The following is a 22,706-nucleotide window of genomic DNA, read 5'->3' on the forward strand; positions in this document are numbered from 1 at the left end:
GAATGTTTGCACAAAAGCAACAGCGCAAATGCACAGGCGGGACAGTTTCTCTCTCCTTCAAGGAGCAAGGACTGGAGGTCCTGGAACTCGAGAGACGCTCGCTTGAGAGATTCTGCATTTGTGGGTCCTCCATGCTGACATCTCATCCCAACCTTTTCTTCCATTCCTCCCACTTTCGCAGAATGTGAGGTATCGGAAGAGTCCAGTGGAGAAGCTGAAATAGAGCAGGAGGCCTCCGACTTGGAGGACCTGCGGGAGCTACACCCCGGCTTGCTGGTTTACAAGGCAGCGCGGGCCAGGAACCTGCCCGTCATGGCAGAAGCGTTGGCCCACGGCGCTGATGTCAACTGGGTGAACGACGAAGACGAGAACAAGACCCCGTTGATCCAAGCTGTGATGGGGGTAGGGAACTTCTGTGGTCGTGTCAAAGCTGGATCTGAGGATTCTGTGTAGTGCAATTATCTTGTTGGGTTTGCTATGGGTGGGCCACGTCCAGATGCTGGGGCCCCTCCCCCTTCCTCCCCTCCCTCAATCCCCTTCCCTTGCATGCCACCCCTCCCCTCCCCCCTCCCCTCCTCTCTCGTGCCACGTGCCGATGCTGGGGCCCCTCCCCTCCTCTCTTGCAAGCCACCCCTCCCCTCCCTCACTTCCCTTGCTACAGAGTACAAGAAGAATTTCTCCTCTGTTTTGGAATGTTTTGAGTTAAAAATAGTGGTGGAAAAGGCCGTTAAGTTGCAACCCACTTGTAATGATCCCCTGCCCCCGTAGAGTTTTCAAGGCAAAAATGGAGGGAGTTTATCAGTTCTAGAACTAATCCGCCCTGAGCCCTGCAGGAATAGGGCAGGATATAAATTTGAAATAAATAAATAATAAATAAGTTCCTGCCTCTGTGTAGCAACTCTGGCTATCCTTGGCCATCTCCTATCCATGTACTGACCGAGGCTGATCCTGTTTAGCTTCTACGATCTTCTGATGAGATCAGGTTAGTTCTAGGCCATCCAAGTCAAGGCGTTAATAATTTTTCAGGAGTAGGGGTGAAGGGAACCAGAGGGCATATTAAAACACTTGTTACATCACTTCGTTTTTACCCATTTAATTATTTTAGATCCCCCTCAAAAAATCTTGGTTGTACTTTATTCAAGATGCCAGAGTCAGCCCCAGTCCTCCTGTACCAAACTATAATTCCCAGGATGCCTAGGGGGAGGAAGAATTGCACGAAACCTTTTTGAATCAGTTGAGATGCCCTGAACAATGTCTTCATTTCTCCCTCTTACAGGGCTCCTTGATAGCTTGCGAATTCTTGCTCCAAAATGGAGCAGATGTTAACCAAAGAGATATCCGAGGGCGTGCGCCTCTGCACCATGCAACGTATTTGGGCCACACTGGGTAAGTGTGTTCTGGTAGGGAGCAAATAGGGTTTGTTAAGACCATGGGCAGGGGAATGTAAAGGGCAAAACCCATTTGGAGACAAGGACATCTACCTTTCCCACCTGTGGTGTAGCACAGATATGGCTGACGCTGTCCTCCTACGCAGGGGCGTACCACCCAGGGGGACATACGGGGTCAAATGTCCCAGGACTACAGCCATTGAGTCATGTGGCAGGTGGAAAATTGCCCCCCACACCCCTCCTCCTTCCCCCCAGGCCCATACGTTGTTTGGTCATGGTGGGGGAGGGCAGCTGCCCATACCGGGGGGTGGGCACAGAAAACTCAGATTTTGCACCAGGCTACTTTCCCCCTAGATTCACCTCTGCTCCTATGTACCATGCAGATCGACTCACTTTTTGACATAGAATCATTTGCTCTACTTCAGGCCTGCAAAACAGATGTCCTCCCTTTCCCCTAGACACATCTATCTGCTATTACATATCCGATAATAAGTGTGGGTTCTATGGAGGAATGAGTAGATCCCTGCCACTCTGTTCTCTCCTTGTGCCAGAATTGTTGTATCACTTCTTCAGATGATGCTTGCTCTGACCTGGAGTGTTTTTGTGTTTGGCAGCCAGGTCTGCTTGTTCCTAAAGCGAGGAGCCAATCAGCACGCAGTCGACGAGGACAGGCAGGACCCTCTCAGTATCGCGGTCCAGGCCGCCAACGCGGACATCGTGACCTTGTAAGTGGATCTCATCCCATTGGAGCCCCATCTGGCTCAATGTGGTTCAGTGCTAGTTTTGACCTTTGAAGGGTCTTCTAGACCAGGGGTAGGGAACCTGCGGCTCTCCAGATGTTCAGGAACTACAATTCCCATCAGCCCCTTTCAGCATGGCCAATTGGCCATGCTGAAAGCTATTAAGTATGGTCCTTCTAGTACCTACATATGGATTTTGATGTGGTCAGTAAAGGAGACCTTGCCTCCCACTCCTTACTGTTGAAGGTGAGAAAGTCTGGACAATAGGAGACCTAGAGATGTCTTCTATTGCATTATGGGATCAGCAGACATGATCTGCGAGAGGGAAGGAAGAGCAAGTAAGAAATTTAGAAGAATCATTCATCGGCCAGCATCCAAAGTGAAAACTCTAAGCAGCTAACGTTGTCTCTTGATCCAGTCACTGGCCGCATTTCACTTCCCTACAACCCAATAGAAATGACACTGAAAAAGTTCACAGCAATTGCCGTCAGCTTTCGGATGAAGTCTTGTTATAAGTGTAATACATGTCCCAAACCACAAACCATACAACAGAACCACAAGGGAAATGCAGACCTTAATAACACTTATAAAAATCCTGTGTAGTAAAAACAAAAGTCCTGTGTAATACAGTGAAAGTCCACTGAGCTAACTGGAGCAAAAGTTTGTTTGAACAGCAATGATTTGAAAACGTTTGGGACTGCAGTCTGCTCTGAAAACTCTGGCTGCTGCAAAATGCCCTTTTGTACATTCTGGAAGCACAGACATATGGAATTCGTGCTCCACTAGCGCTGAAGCTTGTTTGAGACCAATACACATCCGGGTTCCTTTTTCAGCGTAATTTCTATAGGGTTGTACTGTGTGTTCTGACCCACACTTAATTCGAATGACGGAGGCTTCAGTTCCCTGCCTGGTCATTTCTGCTCAGCCAAGTCAGTAGCGAACAAGTTCATAAGCTTCATAGAGTCGCCATCAGTTTTCTTGCCGTAGCAAATTCGGAGCATCCTATTTGGACGAAACAGCCAAAGAAATTTATGGGAAGAAAATTTCGGAGTTTCGAGCCAGCAACCAAAATTGCACAAGAGAGCTCCAAGCATCTCTGCCCAAGAAACATGGAAAACATTGCAGTGGGCTGTTAGATGTGACACGGGTGCATTCCTTCCTTGGTTTCTCCCCACCGCTGACCGTCATGACGGGAATCTGAGAGTAGAATGCTGAGCAGAATCACATCCTTCTAAAACTGGCGAAATAAATAGATTTTTAGGGTGGAACTGCTTGCAACAGTACTGTACATCTGTTGGGAAAAACTCCCTGCGTGGTGGGGGAAGGTAATCAGGTAAAGACGTGGCATTCGCGCCGAATTTCCCCTGAAGCAAAATTTTGAGACAAGTTTTTATGCTGCGAATTCGGCAAAAGATTCAAGGAATTTCAAGGGAAGTCCAACACAAAGGTTTGATAGTGGCTAGTTTTCACAGAGGCAGTGAACCCACATCTACAGGTGTGAGAAGGACCATATACCCCTGCATATAGAAACCTAGCATGTGAGGGGGGAGGATTCTAACCTAGTATATAAGTTCAACCAATAAACAAACAAATAAATAACATACTAGTTATCTGTCTACAGAGAGATACTTCATTTGTTAGTTCATTCGAATGAAGGAGCGTTCAGTCTGAAACTGTACAGTCTACGTGCATGTTTTCTACCTCAGGAAGAACTAGGCCAAAACCATTTTGCAGGTTATTGGCCATCCCCAGTGCCAAAGAAGAAAGGAAATGGAAAGAAGCATGGCTATGTAGTTATTCCCCACTGCTGTGGCACACTCAAGGCCCAAGTTCAGCTGCCACAAAGGCCTAGAAGATTCATCGGTGGTGTAGTTGATCCCACATTTGGCATCAGCGATCAGCATCAACATCAAGTGGCACTAGGGGTCCCAAAAGGACCCATAGCTGCCAATCAGTTCAGTTTTATTGGACGACACGTTAGGGCGGCAAAAAAGAGCTGAGAAGACTGAATTTGGGCTGAAATCCACGAAACAGAAATGCAGAGGTAAAGTACTGTGGCTTGTAGCATTCTTACGGTCACCCTCATGTGGTCTGGCTCTTGGTCCCAACATGGTTCTTCTCTTACTATATGCCAGCATACAAAATTTAGCTACCTGCTGAGATATAAGAGAAACTCGGTCTTCCAGCAAAATTCTCACAAGAACTGAGTCGGAATTAACTCTAGTTAAATTTCTGTACTGGATAAACAATGGATGAATTAACGCCTCCCTTTCCCCTTTATGGAGTTCACAATGCAATAAAATATGTAATACAGAGTCCACTTCCCCTGAGTTGCAAACACATAGTCTCCTATGTCGTGGGATTTTTTGAAATCTGCCCATTAGATTGGCTGATGGAAAAGCGTCAAAACGGGCCCTTGAAAAGGCCCAGCGGCATTTCGTAGATGTTATATTGGACAGGTAAGGGGCAGCCGAGATACCTGTCCAAGATTTTAATGGTTTATATAACGCCGGTAACAAGGAGAAATCTGTTTGCATTTCAATATCATTGAGCCGTTGATAGACCAAGGCTGTTGCTCTGCAATGATCCAGTTCCAATAATTGTACAGGACCCATAGCTGCCAATACAGACCCACTATTGTGTGGTAGGAGGTGGCAGACATTGCAGGCCTCTGTCTGTCTCCATGCTCCTAAGGGGGAGGGCATGTATCTGTGAAACTGTGAGGTCCTCTTGCCTTGAGCACCCTGAAAGCTGGAGCCTTTCCTGCTTATTCCCACCAAGTGCATCAAGACTAATCGAGAACCAGCGTGGTGTAGTGGTTAAGAGCAGGTGCACTCTAATCTGGAGAACCGGATTTGATTCCCCGCTCCCATAAACTGTGGAGGCTTATCTGGTGAACCAGATTCGCTTGTGCACTCCAACACATGCCAGCTGGGCGACCTTGGGGTAGTCACAGTTCTTTGGAGCTCTCTCAGCCCCACCCACCTCACAGGGTGTTTGTTGTTGCGGGGAGGGAAAGGAGATTGTAAGCCCCTTCGAGTCTCCTTACAGGAAAGGGGGGGATATAAATCCAAACTACTACTACTACTACTACTACTACTACTACTACTACTACTACTACTACTACTACTACTACTACTACTACTACTACTACTACTACTACTACTACTTCCTCTTCCTCTTCCCCTTCCCCTTCCCCTTCCCCTTCCCCTTCCCCTTCCCCTTCCTTCCCCTTCTCCTTCTCCTTCTCCTTCTCCTTCTCCTTCTCCTTCTCCTTCTCCTTCTCCTTCTCCTTCTCCTTCTTCTTCTTCTTCTTCTTTTCTTCTTTTCTTCTTCTTCTTCTTCTTCTTCTTCTTCTTCTTCTTCTTCTTCTTCTTCTTCTTCTTCTTCTTCTTCTTCTTCTTCTTCTCAAGCCTCTCCATCTTGTTCCTTGCAGATTGCGTCTGGCTCGAATGAACGAAGAGATGCGTGAAGCGGAGGGTCCCTTTGGTCATCCAGGTCAATATCCCAACAACAGCCCCACAGAGCTCCAGTACCGAAAATGTATACAGGAGTTCATCAGCCTTAACATAGATGAGTGTTAGTGATGACTCCCGCAACCCTGCTGCCTCTTCTTCCTCCTCTTTTGGGTCGAAATTTAAGGATGCCGACTGAGCCCAAGAAAGAAACAACTGTAGATGTGTGTCTTTGGGGTGGGGTGGGATTTGCTGGTGGAAGGTCTAAATTCTGATAGCAAAGAGGGGATTGGCTGAAAGCCGCACAGAAAGAGAGAGAGAGAGTGCCAGAGAGAGAGTAAGAGAGTGAGGAAGAAGAACCTTTAAACAAATATATCTGTAAATTTCCATATCTAAGTCGGGAGAAGGAATTTTTTTTTTGGTTATTTTTGTTTTGGACATGCAGGCAGATTCGCTTTGGGAGAAGGGCAGATCAGAAATGAAACACAAATTGTGGCGTGCAAGTTTACAAACGTCAAGGGACCATCGAAAGCACGAGAATAAGAAACCCGCCCCCCTTCCCACATTCACGTTTGGGAGCCAGCTGGACCAGCTATTTAGAAAACAAATTGAGCCCCGGCGTCAGCCACAAAAACAGGATCTAGAGTTCAGGAGCTCCTCACCGAGGGTGGGAGGTGTCCATTTACGTGGAAAAAAGAATCTGTGTGGAACTGAACCACCTATCTTCAGGTGTGGCCTTCCTTCTCTGTCTCTCTCGCGCTCCTCTCTCACTTTTTCCGGCATGGGGGGGGGGGGCTGTCAGTTTGTGACCGGACTCCGGAGGGGGTCGAGGCCGTTGGATGCAAAAACTACCAGGTGGTTTGGCATAAGATGTGTTCGCCTGCTCTCATCTTCAGAGCGTGGCATGGATGAGTTTGGCAGGACCGGTGGTGGACCTGTTTGCCGTGTACCACCCGTGGGCTGTAGTTCGTGGATTGAGAGGCATGGTTGCTCACCTTTCATCCTCTCAGGTTAATGCTAGCCAACGCTTCCTCTCGTTTTCTTTTTCCTTTTTTCGGTTGCAAGAGGGGTAAGCTTAGCTGGTCGAAGCCATAACTCAGCCGTTTCCAAGATAAGGATGCAATCCTTTAGGGTGAAGACGCATAACGTTTGCAGAGCCGTGAAGCCGGTTTGGAAGCTTTAGGTCTGGCACAAATGTACCCTTTCCTTTCCCGTCACGATCTGAAAAATTAAAGTTCTGCAACTTGGTGGCAAAATTCAGCTGAAGACAGCACTGGCTGGCTAGCGCTTGTGGTGTTGCGCAGGGCAGGCTGCCTCCCTCATGATCCCGGAGCAGTTTGGAACCTGGATTTAAAATGTTCCCGTGTAAAGGATAAAGGCAGACAAATGAACCAGTTAGTAGCTTACAGACAAAATTACTGCAAATTGCTGTAGCTTAGTTCTCACTTTGGAGATCAGCTTGTGCCTGGGCCATCCCATTTCAGATTGCTGTTGGGGGCTCACATAACTGAATATTCCTTTGTGCAAAACATTTCCCTGCATGTAGAAAACAGTCATATCAGGGGGAAAGGCTCTAGCCTAGTTTTCTGGGTACAGGGAGTTGTTTTGTATGAAGCAGCCCTCAATCATATCTCTCTTTTAAGATTTTGTTTCTAAAAAGGCAGATAGCCTAGTTGAAGCATGGGGGAAGGACAAGGACTGACTCTGCAACGAACATGAAAAGAGGGTGTTTCCATCGTGCAAATCGGGATGAACAGACTCCCCTCAGCTCAGTTCTGAATTGGCTCGTTGTTTGTGAGCTCTCTCAAACAAACTGCCCCGATCCCAACAGAGGAGGGGCGGTATAGAAATTAAATAAAGGAAACCTCACAGAAAACACGTTTTCTGAGCGTTCCCTCTCAGATCAATGTCAACACAGCCGAGAGTTTCCAAACGTAGCATTTACGAAATTCAGCAACGTTAACCAAACCGGCCGCGATCGCTCTTTAAATGTTACGCCCGTCTTCATCCCGAGACTTACCAAAGCGGTGAGGCTTGGAACAAGAGGCTCATCGCCGGCGATGGGTTTTTGTTTTGTTTTGTAAAACACACCCAGGGAGAACTGTAGGGTCACTCTCTTCTGGCCTTTCGGGGCTCAATGCAACAATTTACTGGAGCACACCGGGGGATTTATATTCCTAAATCACGATGGATTTCCTACTGAACTCTTTCGGAGAAGGGGATCGCCGTTTGCATGCACGTCTTTAGAGACTGTGATTTCCCCTCTCACCAATGCATGACTGCAGAGGGCTCGACAAATCCGGATTTCTCGGATTCCGGGATTAGGGATTTTCAGGGGGGGGGAACGGGGGATGCGGGTGGGGAGGGTTATTTATTTATTTTGCTGGAGAAGGACCCGTTCTTGCTCTCTGAGTAACTTGGGAGCGTTATGGTCTTGTGTCAGAACAGAAACCGGGAATCGCTCCAGATTTAGAAGTAGGTCATTTCTTTGACGATTGTGTATGAAGAGTGGCAGCTAATCCAGGCAATATTACAGCAGAGAGAGGGAAGATGACTATGTCCCTTCAAGGCAGAGAGGAATCATGAATTGATACTGGGCAGAGAATCCCACTGGGCATTCTCCTCCTCCGGTGGAAAGCGCCGTCAAATCACACCCAATTTATGGTGAGGAATTTTCAAGGCAAGAGACAGACAGAGGTGGTTTGCCATCGCCTGCCTTTGAAGAGTGACCCTGGACTTTCTTGGTGGTCTCCCATCCAAATACTGACCAGGGTTGATCCTGCGTAGCTTACAAGCTCTGACAAGATCAAGCTAGCCCGGCCCATCTTCTCCCTTTCTGTATTCTCTCACGTCTGGGTCTCTCCCTTTCCAAATGCCCTTGCTCGAAATCTTGGGGCTTTTAGGGAAGTGCTGGAGACCCCATTGTCTCAGATCCCCATTTCTCACTGTCCCAATTCAGATATCCAGCGGTGAGGGTCAGTTCGGGGTCATGAGCAGTCGTGCCCAAATTCAGATCTGGATTGCTGCTGTTCGTTGCTAGGACAGAACTTGGGGGTCAAAACAAGGGCACCATGAGGACAAGAGCTGGAACTAAATGGGACGTTCTGTTCCACGCTGACAGAGCTCTAAATATTTAGACCAGACCTGCCAAACCCAGAAGCTGCATCCTGCCCACCAATTGTATGGCTTGACCTATGCCCTTAAGGTGGCATTCTTATGCACACTTCTTTGGAAGTACGTCCCATTAAACAAAAATAGAGCTTACTTCAGTGTAAGCAATCTGCACGGCCCAGTCTCGGCCATGAGGTTGCCGATCGTCCCATTGAGTACATTCCCACTTTCAACCAATGGCCATCGGGCCATCATGTGGCCCGGGCAGCCCCACCCTCTTCCCCCCCTCCACCCCAAAGACACTTTCTCCTTGCACAGTGTCTTCTTTTTACGTAATCGTGCATGTCCCTTACCCTGAGTCACTAACTTCCCAGACCTTCTGTCTTCATGCCAGGTCACCCTAGGTGGTTTACGGAGCAAGGCTGAAGGAGTTGTGGAGTGCTCCTGTCCTCCCTCTTCCCCCCGTCACTGAAGCACTCTTGAGACAACCTTGACTCAGGCAATGTGATACATCTAGCCAGAATGCTTCTGCTCTGGGTAAAGTCTGAGTAAAATGGATAATAATGGGCATACAGAAACTAAGGAACCCTGTCTTCTCAGTCCTGACCCAGGTGGCAATTCCTTTTCCAGTGGAATGAATATGTTCTTTCTTATTAAAGAGCAGCGAATACAATCCTCCCTCCCTCCCTCCCTCCCTCCCTCCCTCCCTCCCTCCCTCCCTTCCTCCCTCCCTTCCTTCCTTCCTTCCTTCCTTCCTTCCTTCCCTCCTTCCTTCCTTCCTTCCTTCCTTCCTTCCTTCCTTCCTTCCTTCCTTCCTTCCTTCCTTCCTTCCTTCCTTCCTTCCTTCCTTCCTTCCTTCCTTCCTTCCTTCCTTCCTTCCTTCCTTCCTTCCTCCCCTCCCCTCCCCTCCCCTCCCTCCCTCCCCTCCCTCCCCTCCCTCCCTCCCTCCCTCCCTCCCTCCCCCCCTCCCACCTACCTACCACACAGTTATATTCTTGCCTTTCCTTTCCTTCACTTCCCTTCCCTTGCTTTGCTGTCCCTTGCCTTCCCTTGCCTTCCTTTTCCTTCCTATACTTTGTTCTCCTTTGTCTTCCCTTGCTTTCCATTGCCTTCACTTGATTTCGCTTGCCTTCCCTTGCATCGCCTTCATTTGCCTTGGCTTCTCTTGCCTTCCTTTGCCTTGCCTTCCGTTTCTTACACGTCCTCACCCCCTTTCTCCCAGAAGCTCAGGGCAGCACCTCTATCCTCCCCGTCCCCATTTTATCCTCACAAAACTTCTGCGAGGCAGAGGGCGGCTGGGACAGAGGGCGGCTGACTCATTCCTCTGGTCAGCTTTGTGGCCGCAGAGGTACCCCAGATCCGCCTCTCTGCCTCCGGGCCCACCATCGAAGCGTGGGGTTTAGGGCGGCTCACAACACAAGCCAAAAATCAATAAAACTTTATAAATACAACATTCCCCTAAAACAGTTAAAAACCACCTAAAACAGTTAGAAACAATCTAAGCGCACATTTATAAGTTAAACCAATGGCATAATTTGTCTGTCTGAAAGTCTTTCCAGGAGGCTGGGCCTGAGTAGACTACAATTCCCATGAGTCCTACCACTTGGCCATGCTGGCAGGGGCTGATGGGAATTGTAGTCCATGAACATCTGGAGGGCCATAGTTTGAAGACCCCTGGCATAAATAAATAAACCTTCCCACCTTCCCTGGAAGCAAGATTTCTTTAAACATTGTTGTTACCAAGTAAGAGAGAAAATGACAATCCAAGACCGAGGCCCGTCAACACAATAAAATGGGTCTCTTTCTCCCTCTACCTCCAGGCCCTCTTCTAGCCATTCTTTTGTGAAGGAAATGAAAAAATGTGGGGGCGTTACACGTCCTCCCAGAACAATCGTGGTTCCCTCAATTTGTTTTGTCCTCTAAACAAACCACCAGAGATTTTGAAGGCCGGGTTTCACAAGGGTGTCAAGTAACACAGTGAAGAGACCACACATTTGACACTTGAATTTTTTAGTCCAGGGATGTGGTCTTCTGAACATGTGATGTGTTTAACCAGAGGGTGTCTGATCACATCCTGGGGAAATCTTGGAGAGCACAAATAAAAACCAACATGGAGGCTAGCTCAATTTGTAGAGCCCAAACTACCTCAGGATAAACATCAGCATCGTCCTCTTAGGTAGAAAAGACAAGTTCTTCGCATCTCACGAAGTGCCATCCTGTCGTTCTGAAAAGAACTGAGGGAACTGCGGGGCGACAAGATATAAGCCGGTGTCGGGCTCTCTAATCCGGGGGCACCATTTTGGAAGGGCAAAAGGGGCTGTGCCCCCCTCAGCACACATGATAATTTTAGAAGAATCGAAATCTGCCCTTATTATTTTGGTTTTTGCCATCAAATCCCATCTGACCTGTGGCGATCCCTGTGGGGTTAGCCTAAATAAACTCAAAAATACACACGTTGCACTCTGGCTGTGTCCAATCTTATATATTGATCTTACATATAATTAAACAACTTAACACTTCTATTTGTATTTACATTTCCTCATTTCTCTGACAAAGTTCTTAAAGATACAACATAAGTCTTCCAACTCTTATAACTAAACATAAATAATCACTTAGTCCATTCAATTCTTTGTACAGAAACAAAGCTTCAGTTCCATATAGTCCATATTCCAATTCTGTAGGTTCTACATAAAAACATCTCGCGCGTATAGAACGTTTTTCGTGCGTCTTCCTCAGTATGTCAGTATGTTCAATCAACTTCCAACAGTTCTTTGAGGCTTCTAATGGGTATATCTGAGATTAAAGTTACACAGATACATATATACTGAAATCAGAATTATGCCTATTCATCTATCTTTTTTGCACCAGGAAGACTTATGTTGTATCTTTAAGAGCTTTGTCAGAGAAATAAGGAAATGTAAATACAAATAGAAGTGTTAAGTTGTTTAATTATATGTAAGATCAGTATGTAAGATTGGACACAGCCAGAGTGCAACGTGTGTATTTTTGAGTTTTTTTAGGCTAACGTTGACATTGCACTCTTAAAGATAGTGGTGATCCCTGTGGGGTTTCCAAGGCAAGAGAGGTGGCTTGCCATTGCCTGCCCCTGCATAGGTATTCCTTGGCGGTCTCCTGTCCAAATATTTGATTTGATTTGACCCTGCTTAGCTTCTGATGTGACCAGGCCAGCCCGGGCTGTATAGGTCAGGGCGTCCTTATTATACAGTGTAAAAAAGTGACAACTTATTCTTCAAATACATTGCTGTTTTTAAAAGCAGCGCAGTATTGAACATGCCTCTGAAGGCTTACCAACGAATCCCTCCACAGCGAACTTCCTAGACTCTCCCAGTCTCTGACATCTCATCCATCACCAAACTAAAAATCCCAGGATCCTTGTAGTGAGAGTGGCAGGTGCTGATGGAGCAAAAACAGTTCAACTGATCTCAATCTGTAATGTAGGTAAACCCTAGAACACTTGCTTTGCATGCAGAAGGTCTCGGGTTCGAGTCCCAGCATTTCCAATTAAGAGGATTTCAGTCCCAGCATTTCCAATTAAGAGGATTTAAGAGGCTTAGAAGGACTCTTCACGCCCTGAGACAAAAGGTTCAATCCCCGTCATTTCCAGTTAAAAGGGTATCAGGAAGCAGGGTTTCAAAAGGACCCTTCACTTCCTGGGACACAGAAGAACTGGGTCACTCAAGAGCAGACATTATCGAGCCAGATAGACCAATAATCCAACTCTGCACGCAGCTTTAGAAGGTATGGTGAGCTCCTAAACTTCCCTACCACAGGTTGCGCCCATCTTCAGAAGGCCCCAATCCCTCAGAAACATCCAGTCACAAACAGAACAGTTGAGTGGGATGACCATAGAGTTGTCGAAGGCTTTCACGGCCGGAATCACTGTGGTTCTGTGTGGTTTCCGGGCTGTATGGCCGTGTTCTAGCAGCATTATCTCCTGACGTTTTGCCTGCAACTGTGGCTGGCATCTTCATCAGATCCTCTGAAGATGCCAGCCACAGATGCAGGCGAAACGTCAGGAGAGAATGCTGCTAGAACACGGCCATACAACCCAGAAACCACACAGCACCCCGACCATAGAGTTTGCTGGTGGACGAAGTGCATTTCCTCCACCCCTGCCCCTCCAGGCCATAATAACCCTCTTACACATTTTTTGTTGGCATTTAGTAGCGCAGGAACAACATTTTTTTAAACAAGCAGTCTCGAACCGGAAAGTGTACAGGTTGCAGTCTTGAGACGGGTCGCCACCAGGATCCCCGTGGGTCCGAGCTGCGGGCGGGAGGATCCCTGCATGTATGACTGGACAGTGTCTCTATTTAAGATGTCGTGGCACCGTCTTTAGCGAAGATGTCACTGAAATCAACTCTGTGCACTTTCTCTACTTAACAGTATCAGGTTCTCTCTCTTTTTTTTTTTGGATTTTTATTTTATTTTCGTTTTGGATACGGTTTATGTGCTGTCATTTTAACAAGGTGACTTTTGTTATGTATTTAATTTATTGACGAGGAAGCCCTGAAGGGCTGGTGTAATTATTATTTTTTCACTGGCTACAGTTTGGCTGTATTTAATGTTGAGATTCTTTTGTTTTCCATTTGTACAGTTGCTCAGACATGTATTCTTTTTGTTAAAAACATACCAGCAGACGTGCCGCTGCTCCCTTCCTTCCCATGCCTTGGTTTTCTTTCCTGCATCTGGATCACGGGTCGTCAGATGCCCATCAATTCAAACGGTGCATTCCCCCCCCCCCAAAAAAACCCCTACCATTTCAAAAGCAAAAAGCTTCTTTTAAAGAAATTTTCGTGGGGTGCCGACTGTATTTACCAGAGGTCCTCCGTTGGCTGATACTGATTTTGGAATAAGGTAGACGGGGTGCGTGCATTTGGCATTGAGAGGGGAAGTTTGGAAAACTTGTATATAATTTCAGGTTTGTTTGCGGCAAAGATATTGGTGTAATATGACTTGATTTGGCTCGTTTATTTTTTCCTCTCTTTCGATATGGATGTATTTTTTCTCGTGTGGTGTACAATCCTGTTTGAAATGCCAAACAGTCTTGCTTTCTGTTCTCCTTTGGTGGAGGGGGGCGGGAGTTGGCTTGTGTTTAGGGTTACAAACTTGGCTGGGACGTCAGGTTTGCCTTTGGGGAGAAAGCAGCGCTCGAACCTGTTATTTTCCCTCACAGTCGAGTCAAAAGCAGCAACGACGCCATTTTTTCTCCCTCGGCGTGCCGGCACACCTCAAATCGTGACATGAGACAGGGCGGTGAAACCAAGCCAGCCGTGGGGCTGCCAAACTTTCGGGGAGATGGAATTACAAGTGACATCCAGCGATATAGCGATCGGTTACCCATGAGGAAATAGTTGCTTTGGCAGGTGGATTCCACAGCATTATCCCCTTGCTAAAGTTCCTCTCCTGTGCATTCTTCATCGCACAGCTGTTAGGCTGAGGGTTACGCTGAGGTAGGAGGGATCCAAGATTATCCTGTGAACTTCATGGCAGAGTACAGATTTGAGCCCGGATCTTCTAAGCACTAGTTGCAACCTTTAGACCACTCTGGGTCCCATTGTGGGCCTGGAACAAAAAACTTGGCTGCGGTTGCTTTCTCCCCAAGGCAAACTGGGTTGGGTTTAACAGTGGGGCAGGAGCATTTATTCAGTGGAAGGAACAGTGGCTGTCGTTACAGGGGGGGAAAGGAACCGGTGTTGGGGGAGGGGGAAGCAAGAAACAGACACATTTGAAAAGATACCACAAAATTAAGTGCTGTTTTCATAGGAATTGGACAAATTGTACTCCCGACCTTCTGTGGATAGGGGGTTCCATGTGTTTAGGAGTGCCAGGCACAGAGGCTAAGATTCATGATGCTTCCTTGCAGAGAGTCATGAGCAAAATGTCATCTCAATCACAAAACAGAACTTTCTAGACCAGAAATTCATCCTCTTTTTGCTGACTGAGGACTTTCTTGCATTCTTTTTTCCTCACTTGTAAATTCCGGGGTGGGGGGGGGGATTGGGGGGTTCACACCTGCTTTGCTCCCCCTAGTGGTCAATTGTACATGTTCATGTCCAGCATATACCTGCCAGTTTTTATGCTGGACATAAACCAATGTAATATTGAATTGGCCACTAGAGGGAGCAAGACACATGCAGAACAAAACACCCTCCCCCCCGCCCCCTCCAAAAAACACCCAGGAGCTTACAAATGAGGAAAATGAAAACGTGGAAAGGCCTTGAGGCTCTCTTATTCCTTATCAAAACAGCACTGAAGAAAGAGGGTACTTTTCACCCTGTCTCAGAGTTGAACTATGTGGTCAGCAAAATCCCATGGTACTACCCGCCCCGAACCTTGCTACGTTCAAATGCCAATGGGAGATCTCAGTTTTCCATTCTTCCCTGAATGATCTATAACCTCTGTCTCTTGAGCTAGTTTTTCTACATGCAGGGAGCCTATACATAAAAATCTCTTTCTCTCCCTTCCTCTTTCCGTGCACCTCTGCATGTACCCGTGTGCATTAAACTCCTTGCATATAGAAAACCAGCAGATCAGGAAGCAAGGTCCTAGCCTAGCCCTTTCCCTGATGGGCTAGCTTTCATCATGCAAGCAATTATATTATGTATATAAAGTGTATGTGTGTAAATAGCCCTTTGCATGCACATCAGGAAGAAATAAAGGAAACCTAGGACGAAAGCTGCTAGCCTAGTCCGCTCCCTGGTGTGCTAGTTTTCTGCATGCAGTGAAGAGTTTGTATGTGAGTACATTCCAAGCAGGATTTCCCCCACCTGCCATCTGAAGTGCAAGGACTCTACCACGTGATGGTTTTTTGCTGAACTCTATAGATCAACTTGAAGCCAGTAACTGTGGCTGTTCTGACATGTCATGCCAACTCATGAAAAGGTCGGGGAGTCGGGAGGGAATCCTGCTGCCGTGCCGGGGGCAGATGCTGTCTGTAAATACATTCCAACTTATTAACTTCTCCTATATCACTTCTGCCTGCTTTCAGTACAATCTTTGTAACACTATTTTTTTTAAAAGCAACCTTCTCCTTCTTGTTCATTCCACTTTTGCCTATTCAGTCTATACCGAGTATACCTTTGGAGCTGAAAACTCTGTATGTTCTTACCTTTGTATAATTTTACAAAAAAAAGAAAGAAAGATGAAACTATCAATATGCACACACGCACAGAGAGAAAAACTACACAACAGTTTCTGCTGCTCTGATGTCTTACTGCCCATCCCTTTCCCCCCTTCCTACTATCGTCTCTTGAAACACCGTTAATAAAAATCTAGATGAAACTTAAATCTGTCTGTCGCCTTCTGCTTTGCCTCTTGCTATATATATGTGTGTGTGTGTCTTGTTTTCTGTGTTAGCTCTACCAGCTTACACCTTCCAACATGTTGTAGACAGACACAGGGACACCCTTCTAAACACCCCCCACCCCCACAATTCTCATCTCAGTGCCCGAGGCTCTAGAAAGGCTGAGGGGTCTTCTGAGAGCCACTGTGGTGCAGTGGTTAAGAGCAGGTGCACTCTAATCTGGAGAACCGGGTTTGATTCCTCGCTCTGCCACTTGAGCTGTGGAGGCTTATCTGGGGAACCAGATTAGCTTGTGCACTCCAACAAACGCCAGCTGGGTGACCTTGGGCTAGTCACAGTTCTTTGGAGCTCTCTCAGCCCCACCCACCTCACAGGGTGTTTTTTGTGGGAGGGGGGAAAGGAAAGGATATTCTAAGCCCCTTTGAGCCTCCTTACAGGAGAGAAAGGGGGGATATAAATCCAAACTCGAAAAGCCAGAAAGGAGGGTCTTTTTTGCATTAAAGGTTTTCTCGAAAGCACATACTCGTCTTGCAAGTGGTTACTGGGCAAGCAGTGCTCCATGGCCATTGTCAGAGAATCTAAGGTGGCGCATGGGTTTCCCAGGAGATGTTCCATCCTAGTGTAGCCCGGAAGGTAGAGAAAGGTTACTGGATTGTGCCCTATCTACAAGGGGAGAAATTCATCCATAGCGATTCTTCGCCAGAGCAGTCTGAATCCTGCGCCAACAAAAACTCAGCTCTGTGATGTACATGAGACATTGAAATGTTTGCAGGGTAGCAGCCCTAAACCTTCTGACTAATAGAACCCACCCCCTTGTGGGTTTAGACCCATGTACCTTAAAAGTTTAGCTGTACACCATAAGTACCAGAACCATGCTTTCAAAAAATTAAGCTAAGACAAGACACCCAATCTTGAATTTGTACTGAGTCCCAAACACTGTGCTGTATGGTTACACCGGTTAGCAAGACGTGAAACGAAAACAGCATACGATACTTGGAGATATACTTCCTCTGAAGATGGAGGGTCTATTTAGCAGTCAAGATTAACATCCGTGGATAGATCGTCACGAATTTTGCTGGTGTTGCTCGAAAGCCATCTGAACTGGGCCCCCTCACTGCGTCTTGCGGCTGTCAATCTCATAATTATGCACAGTGACAAGAAATACCTGCTTCTTGAACATGGAGGTTTGTACTGCTACAGGTGTGCTTACCTGGACAATATTAAAAGATCAAGGATTTAGCATTGATGACGTCATCGTTGCTAGACTTGTCCAGAGAGTTTCTCTAATTCAGGGGTCTCCAACCTATTTGAGCCTGTAAGCACCTTTGGGATTTCACCGCAATGTAAGGGCACAGCCACAAAACGGCTGCCACAACTTACCCACAATCACACAGTGAATATCCTCGTGCTTGGAAGCAATGTTTTTAAACATCTGCAGAGCCAATCAAGTCTGAACAACAGCTCTACCTGGCTCTGCCTGTTTTTTAAAAAAAACACTTGGTAGACTAGGAAGCAGCAGATACCATAGACGCCACACTGCGAACCTCTGCTCTAATACTTTTGGCCACATCTCACAGCTTGTTACTGAATTTGAGCAGATGTAAGATTTCTTCTCAGGTGAAATATTCTCTGGAATTCAGAGAGAACTTAAAATAACTGAGGTTTCTATACCTCTGTACAGAATCTATAGAAAATCACTGCACGCGCTCAGAGTTAAATGTTTCAAAACCATTTTTAAAACTGTGGGCTGAATGCCCAGTTAATGGATCGAATTGAACAGTTACCTCAACCTCATGGCATCCGTTGAAAACCTTTTTATTTAAAAGGTACTGTGATGAATGTATTGTTGAAGGCTTTCGTGGCAGGAATCAGCTGGCTGTTGTGCACTTTCAGGCTGCGTTTCTCCCGCATCTGTGCCTGGCATCTTCAGAGGCATGTCAGGGTGGGATGTTTCTCTCCGTGGCGCATCTCACTGTGACAGTTCTCCTCAAGACTGTCGTAGATGCGGCTTAAACGCTAAGAGATGCAGTTCCCAGCCCATGGCTAATAACAAATTGGAAAACCCACAACAGTCAGCACTTTGGTTAATTTTTTGTAAGTCAGTTAATATAAGAAGTTATGAAAATGAGTGCCGTCTGCTCTCCCACAAAGGGGAGAATCTTATAAGAGGTATTCCTCCATCTTCGATCCTTATTCTCTCGCACATGGGAAAGACTGTTAGGAGACATTAATTCATCTTAGAAGAGGCATTCTCCCTCGGTCACACAGAGAAGAGGGTTTCAAAGGGTTCCCATCCTGATCTGCAGCAGAACAACTAGAATCGAGTCCTGTACCACCCTAACAAGATTTTGGGGAATATGAACTTGCGAGAGAGAAAGCTTCTTCCATCAGATTCTGGAAGAGGTGCTCCTGTGTATACCCCCATTCTGTCACCTCCAGGAGGGAATGCCTCTTTGTTTGGCCCTGCGTGGCAATCACCTCTTGTTTTTCTTCCACAGGAGATGCCACCTATCTTGACATCTTCCGGGAGTTTTCTCACATGGCGTCAAACAATCCAGAAAAGCTCAATCGCCGTAGCCTTCATTTCAGTCACTCCTACCGATAGCCTAGGCTGCCGCCGTTACCACGGTCCCCTTTTCTCCCAATGGCGGTCTGTGAAGAGACAAGGCTGCACGCCACGTAGGAAGGCGAAGGGACAGAACTGACTGAACGTCCTGAAACCGGTCCAGCAGAGACAGAGAGGACTCTACACAGCGTGTAACCACAGTGCCAAGATGCGCTGCCGTTTCTACACTGTTCCTTATCCAAACCGAATGGCCGTTTCCCTCCCCCTCCTGCAAAAAGTGTGTGAATACGCTAGCACGGTCTTGTGAACAAGTCCACCCAAGCTCACAATGGGTTTTTTTTTTTGCAAGCACTCATCCTCCGTTGTGACCGAAATGAAATGCACACACCGTTCCTTTGAAACTTTCTTATCCGTTGGAAGTGTAAACTTTCTACGATGCTCAGAGCGGCTTCTCTTCCTTCATTTGACTCTCTGTCAACACCATGAGGAAGATTAGGTCCCGGGAGTTCCGAGTGGGGTTTCGAACTCAGGTTGCCATAGCAGGAGACTTTGCAGGATGGGCGGGGGGGGGGGGGCCAACCTGGAAGTGACGTCATTTGTGCACGGTATTTTTTTTTTAACCCAGAGAAGTGCAGATTCCTAGAGCGTTGTGATGTCACTTCTGGGCACAAACCAGAAATGACATCATGACACCACATGTCAGTATGCGCTCCCCGCCCTTGCCGCTTGCTCTCATTGGAGCAAAGAGGTCCGGCAAGGTCTGAAGTCCAGTGATACGAACTTGCCTACCCACCTAGGAGAATGGCGACCCTAATTTGAACCCATGTCCCATACCTTCCTCTATACCAGGGATCTGCAATTCCCATCAGCCCCCGCCACCATGGCCAATTGTAGTCCATGAACATCTGGAGAGCCGCAGGTTGCAGACCCCTGCTCTATACAGCTAGCTTGCTGTAGCTACCTCTTTTTCAGTCAAGTCATAGTTGACTTGTGGTGACTCCTGGTGGGGTTTTCAAGGCAAGAGATATTCAAAGGTGGTTTGCCATTGCCTTCCTCCGCATGGCATCCCTGGTACCCTTTGCTGGCGACCCTCTTTAGCTTCCACACTCTGACCAGATGGGGCTATCCTGGACCATCCAATTCCCTCTGCTGACCAAGAGACAATTCAGGCCACTGACTACACCTGTGACTTATGAACCACTGCATCTTTGGCTTTATGTAGAGACACCAGCGGGGAGGAGATTCGGGACTGAGGGGTTTGAGCTGACATCCCCAGGACTTGATCCGAATCCCCCACCTGCAACAATAAACCCCCATGTGCTTTGCTGGCCACAGCGTATGGGGGAAAGCGCAAACTCTCCCTTGTAGACCCCAGAGCAACCCCGCCCCCCACAATGGCTGCTCCTAAATGCAACTGAAGACACTGGAAGACCTAAGGATGCCACGTCTTGCCTGCAAATGTCCTGAAAGTGAGGCAGGAATGCAGTGGCAGAGTGCTAACAGGTAGATTTGGGTGGCCAGGAATGTGGATTTGCCTTCCTGGTTCTCTGTAAATGGAAAGCTAGCTAGCATAACCTGCAAAGATTTGGGTAGAACTAGTCTCATGGATGCGCTGGGTTTTATCTGGAATTTACTCTGCCCACCTGCAGTCTGAGTTGGTACACCCACTCTATCACCTCAGGGTTTCACCACCTGCTTTTGGTACAATTGGCAACTTCCAGGTGAGGGTGGGGCTTCCCCGGAATGGCAGGTCACCTCCAGACTACAAACGGCTGCTTTGGAGCGTGGCTCTGTGGCATCATGCCTTGTGGGGATCCCTGTTCTCCCCAAACTCTACTGCCAAATCCCTAAGGATTTCCCACCCTGGAGCTGGCAACCGTACCCCCCCTGCCCCCCAGTAGTGGCCAAGGGGGGACCTGACAACCCTATCACTTGGGTTCATGTGTATATTAGAGTTGCAAACCTCCAGGTGGTCTTGGGAGGTCTCCAGGATACAATTCATCTCCAGATGACAGAGATTAGTTCCCCTGGACAAAATGGCTGCCTCGGAGGGCGGAGTCAATGGCATTGACCCTGTGGCAGACTCTCCCCTCTCCAAACCCCACCTCCCCTCCCCCCGAGACCTCCAAATCTTCAGGTATTTCCCAAGCAATCCTAAACTGTAGATCAAGCTGGAATTTGTCCCAAAGCAGAGATTTCATTTCTCATCCTGCCAGGCTTCCAAAGGGGCAAGATTAAATTCTCTCTTGCGCACAAATGTTAAAGACAGTTACACTTTGCAGTTTGAGAGTGCACAAAGCATTTTCACATGCATTATGAGGTAATTTACAATAATCCCGTAGCAGGGGAACATCATGCTGTTTCATAGGTACAAAATGAAATTTGGGGACAGCCTATGACATATAGGCCTCGGCACAAGTCCCTTGTGCCGGCCATGTATAAAACCTTTTGTTTATATTCCAAAATGTAATATATCGTTGCACAAAAGAAATGTATTTTTAAAAAATGTTGTTCTGGAGGGAGCGGGAGGCCTCGAGAGAGAACGTTATTTGCAGGATGATAAATAAAGACGATAATGAAAAAGTGTTTGGATTTATACTACGGTGACCAGCCGTCCCGATTTTCACGGGACACTCACGTTTTTGTGTAGAGTGTCCCGCGTCCCGCCGGGCTTATGCCATTGTCCCGGTTAGGGACAATGGCCCGCAGCAGCACACTGCCTTTTGCAGCGGCGCTCACCAGTCAGGAAACAGGGAAGCGCCCCAGAAGGCACTGCGGCAGCCGCAGTGCCTTCTGGGCGCTCTCGTTCTGACCGAGCGCCACAAAAGGCAGTGTTACAAGGAAGAGCTACACTTTTAACAAGAAAAATTTGGTCACTTTAATTTATACCCCACTTTTCTCAACCATAAGGAGTCTGAAAGGGGCTTACAAATTCCTTTCCTTTCCCCACAACAGACACTCAGGAGGTATGCAGGCTGAGAGAGTTCAGAGAAGTGACTGTTCGATAACGAGCAGGCTCGCGATGTGGAATGGAGAAACAAACCCATTTCAATGACAAGATCTCCGCCTCGGCGTGGAGGAGTGGGGGATCAAACCCACTTCTCCAGAATAGAATCCATTGCTCTTAACCACTACACCACACAGAATCTCACCAGCACCATTAAGGCATTATAATTTTGTTTAAATTTGTTTTGATTATTTAAATCCCAGTTATATTGCAGGAATCCTTTATTGTATGAGAACTTGAACATACAGGTAATCTATAGTCCTAGTGTTGCTTCTTAAATATTCAGCCCACATGTGGGCTTTTCTTGGTTGCATGTGTATTAACCTGGTGTTTCTCTTATCTGCTTATCCTTTTCGTTCGAAAAAAAAAACACATTTCGGAGATGTCTTCAAAGGCAGCCTAGGTATACACGTTCTCATATCTGTACATTGCTTTCAAAAAAATCTGGGTCATTTTGCAATCTTAATATGGGTAACTTGTAATTTAGGACAAATTATGATTTATTTTTATTTTTCGGGCCTGTCCTGACTAAATAATTCGGCATTTCAGGGAAGGGAGTTGGAAAAGTTTGGTCATAAGGGGAAACCAAGGCCTATCCGCAACCTTTTTTTTGCGTGAGGTGTGCCTCACAGTGAGTTGCAAAATCTCAAGAAACACCGAAAGGTACATTAGGCTCTTCTGGTAGTTTCTGACCTCTTTGAGGTAAACGTTTCGAGCCACCTAATTTCACTCATCCAACAGAGATGTAGCTTGGATGGGTCATAGACGCCTTGAGTCCAGTATGTTCCAGACTTTCTTGATGAGCCTGTGATGGTGTCTCTTCCCAAATGGGATGTCAAGTTATCTAATCATGAACTGTTTGATTCCTGTGGTACTTTCCAGAGGTTTTCAAGGCAAGAGAGGAACAGAGATGGTTTGTCATTGCCTACTTCTGCTTAGCGACCCTGTGTCGTGCCTTTTGACTGTTCAATAACAAGACTTGGCATTCAGTTGATTTCTTTCACATGAAACAGCATCAGGAATAAACATTTAGACGTCTATTGACAGAACTAAGCATAACCAGCAATGCGGCCTCCATTAAACCCCGTCACCCCCATGTTACCGTGTTTCCC

At 47.0% G+C, this 22,706-nt stretch overlaps 1 protein-coding gene across 5 annotated transcripts in view; it reads left to right on the top strand.

The window, feature by feature from the left end:
* ACAP3 (ArfGAP with coiled-coil, ankyrin repeat and PH domains 3) overlaps window positions 1–21,170 on the top strand; it is a 134,132-nt gene extending 112,962 nt beyond the window's left edge. For all 5 annotated transcript variants that reach the window (XM_048518556.1, XM_048518558.1, XM_048518559.1 and 2 more), the window contains 5 exons: window positions 182–402; window positions 1,277–1,386; window positions 2,003–2,113; window positions 5,565–5,626; window positions 18,520–21,170. In XM_048518556.1, the coding sequence (XP_048374513.1) occupies window positions 182–402; window positions 1,277–1,386; window positions 2,003–2,113; window positions 5,565–5,626; window positions 18,520–18,626 (611 nt within the window). In that variant the 3' untranslated portion in view covers window positions 18,627–21,170. The remainder of the gene's footprint in view (window positions 1–181; window positions 403–1,276; window positions 1,387–2,002; window positions 2,114–5,564; window positions 5,627–18,519) is intronic.
* The last annotated feature ends 1,536 nt before the right edge of the window (window positions 21,171–22,706 follow it).

The sequence above is a fragment of the Sphaerodactylus townsendi genome, linkage group LG16, assembly GCF_021028975.2.
Source record: "Sphaerodactylus townsendi isolate TG3544 linkage group LG16, MPM_Stown_v2.3, whole genome shotgun sequence".
Taxonomy (NCBI): domain Eukaryota; kingdom Metazoa; phylum Chordata; class Lepidosauria; order Squamata; family Sphaerodactylidae; genus Sphaerodactylus; species Sphaerodactylus townsendi.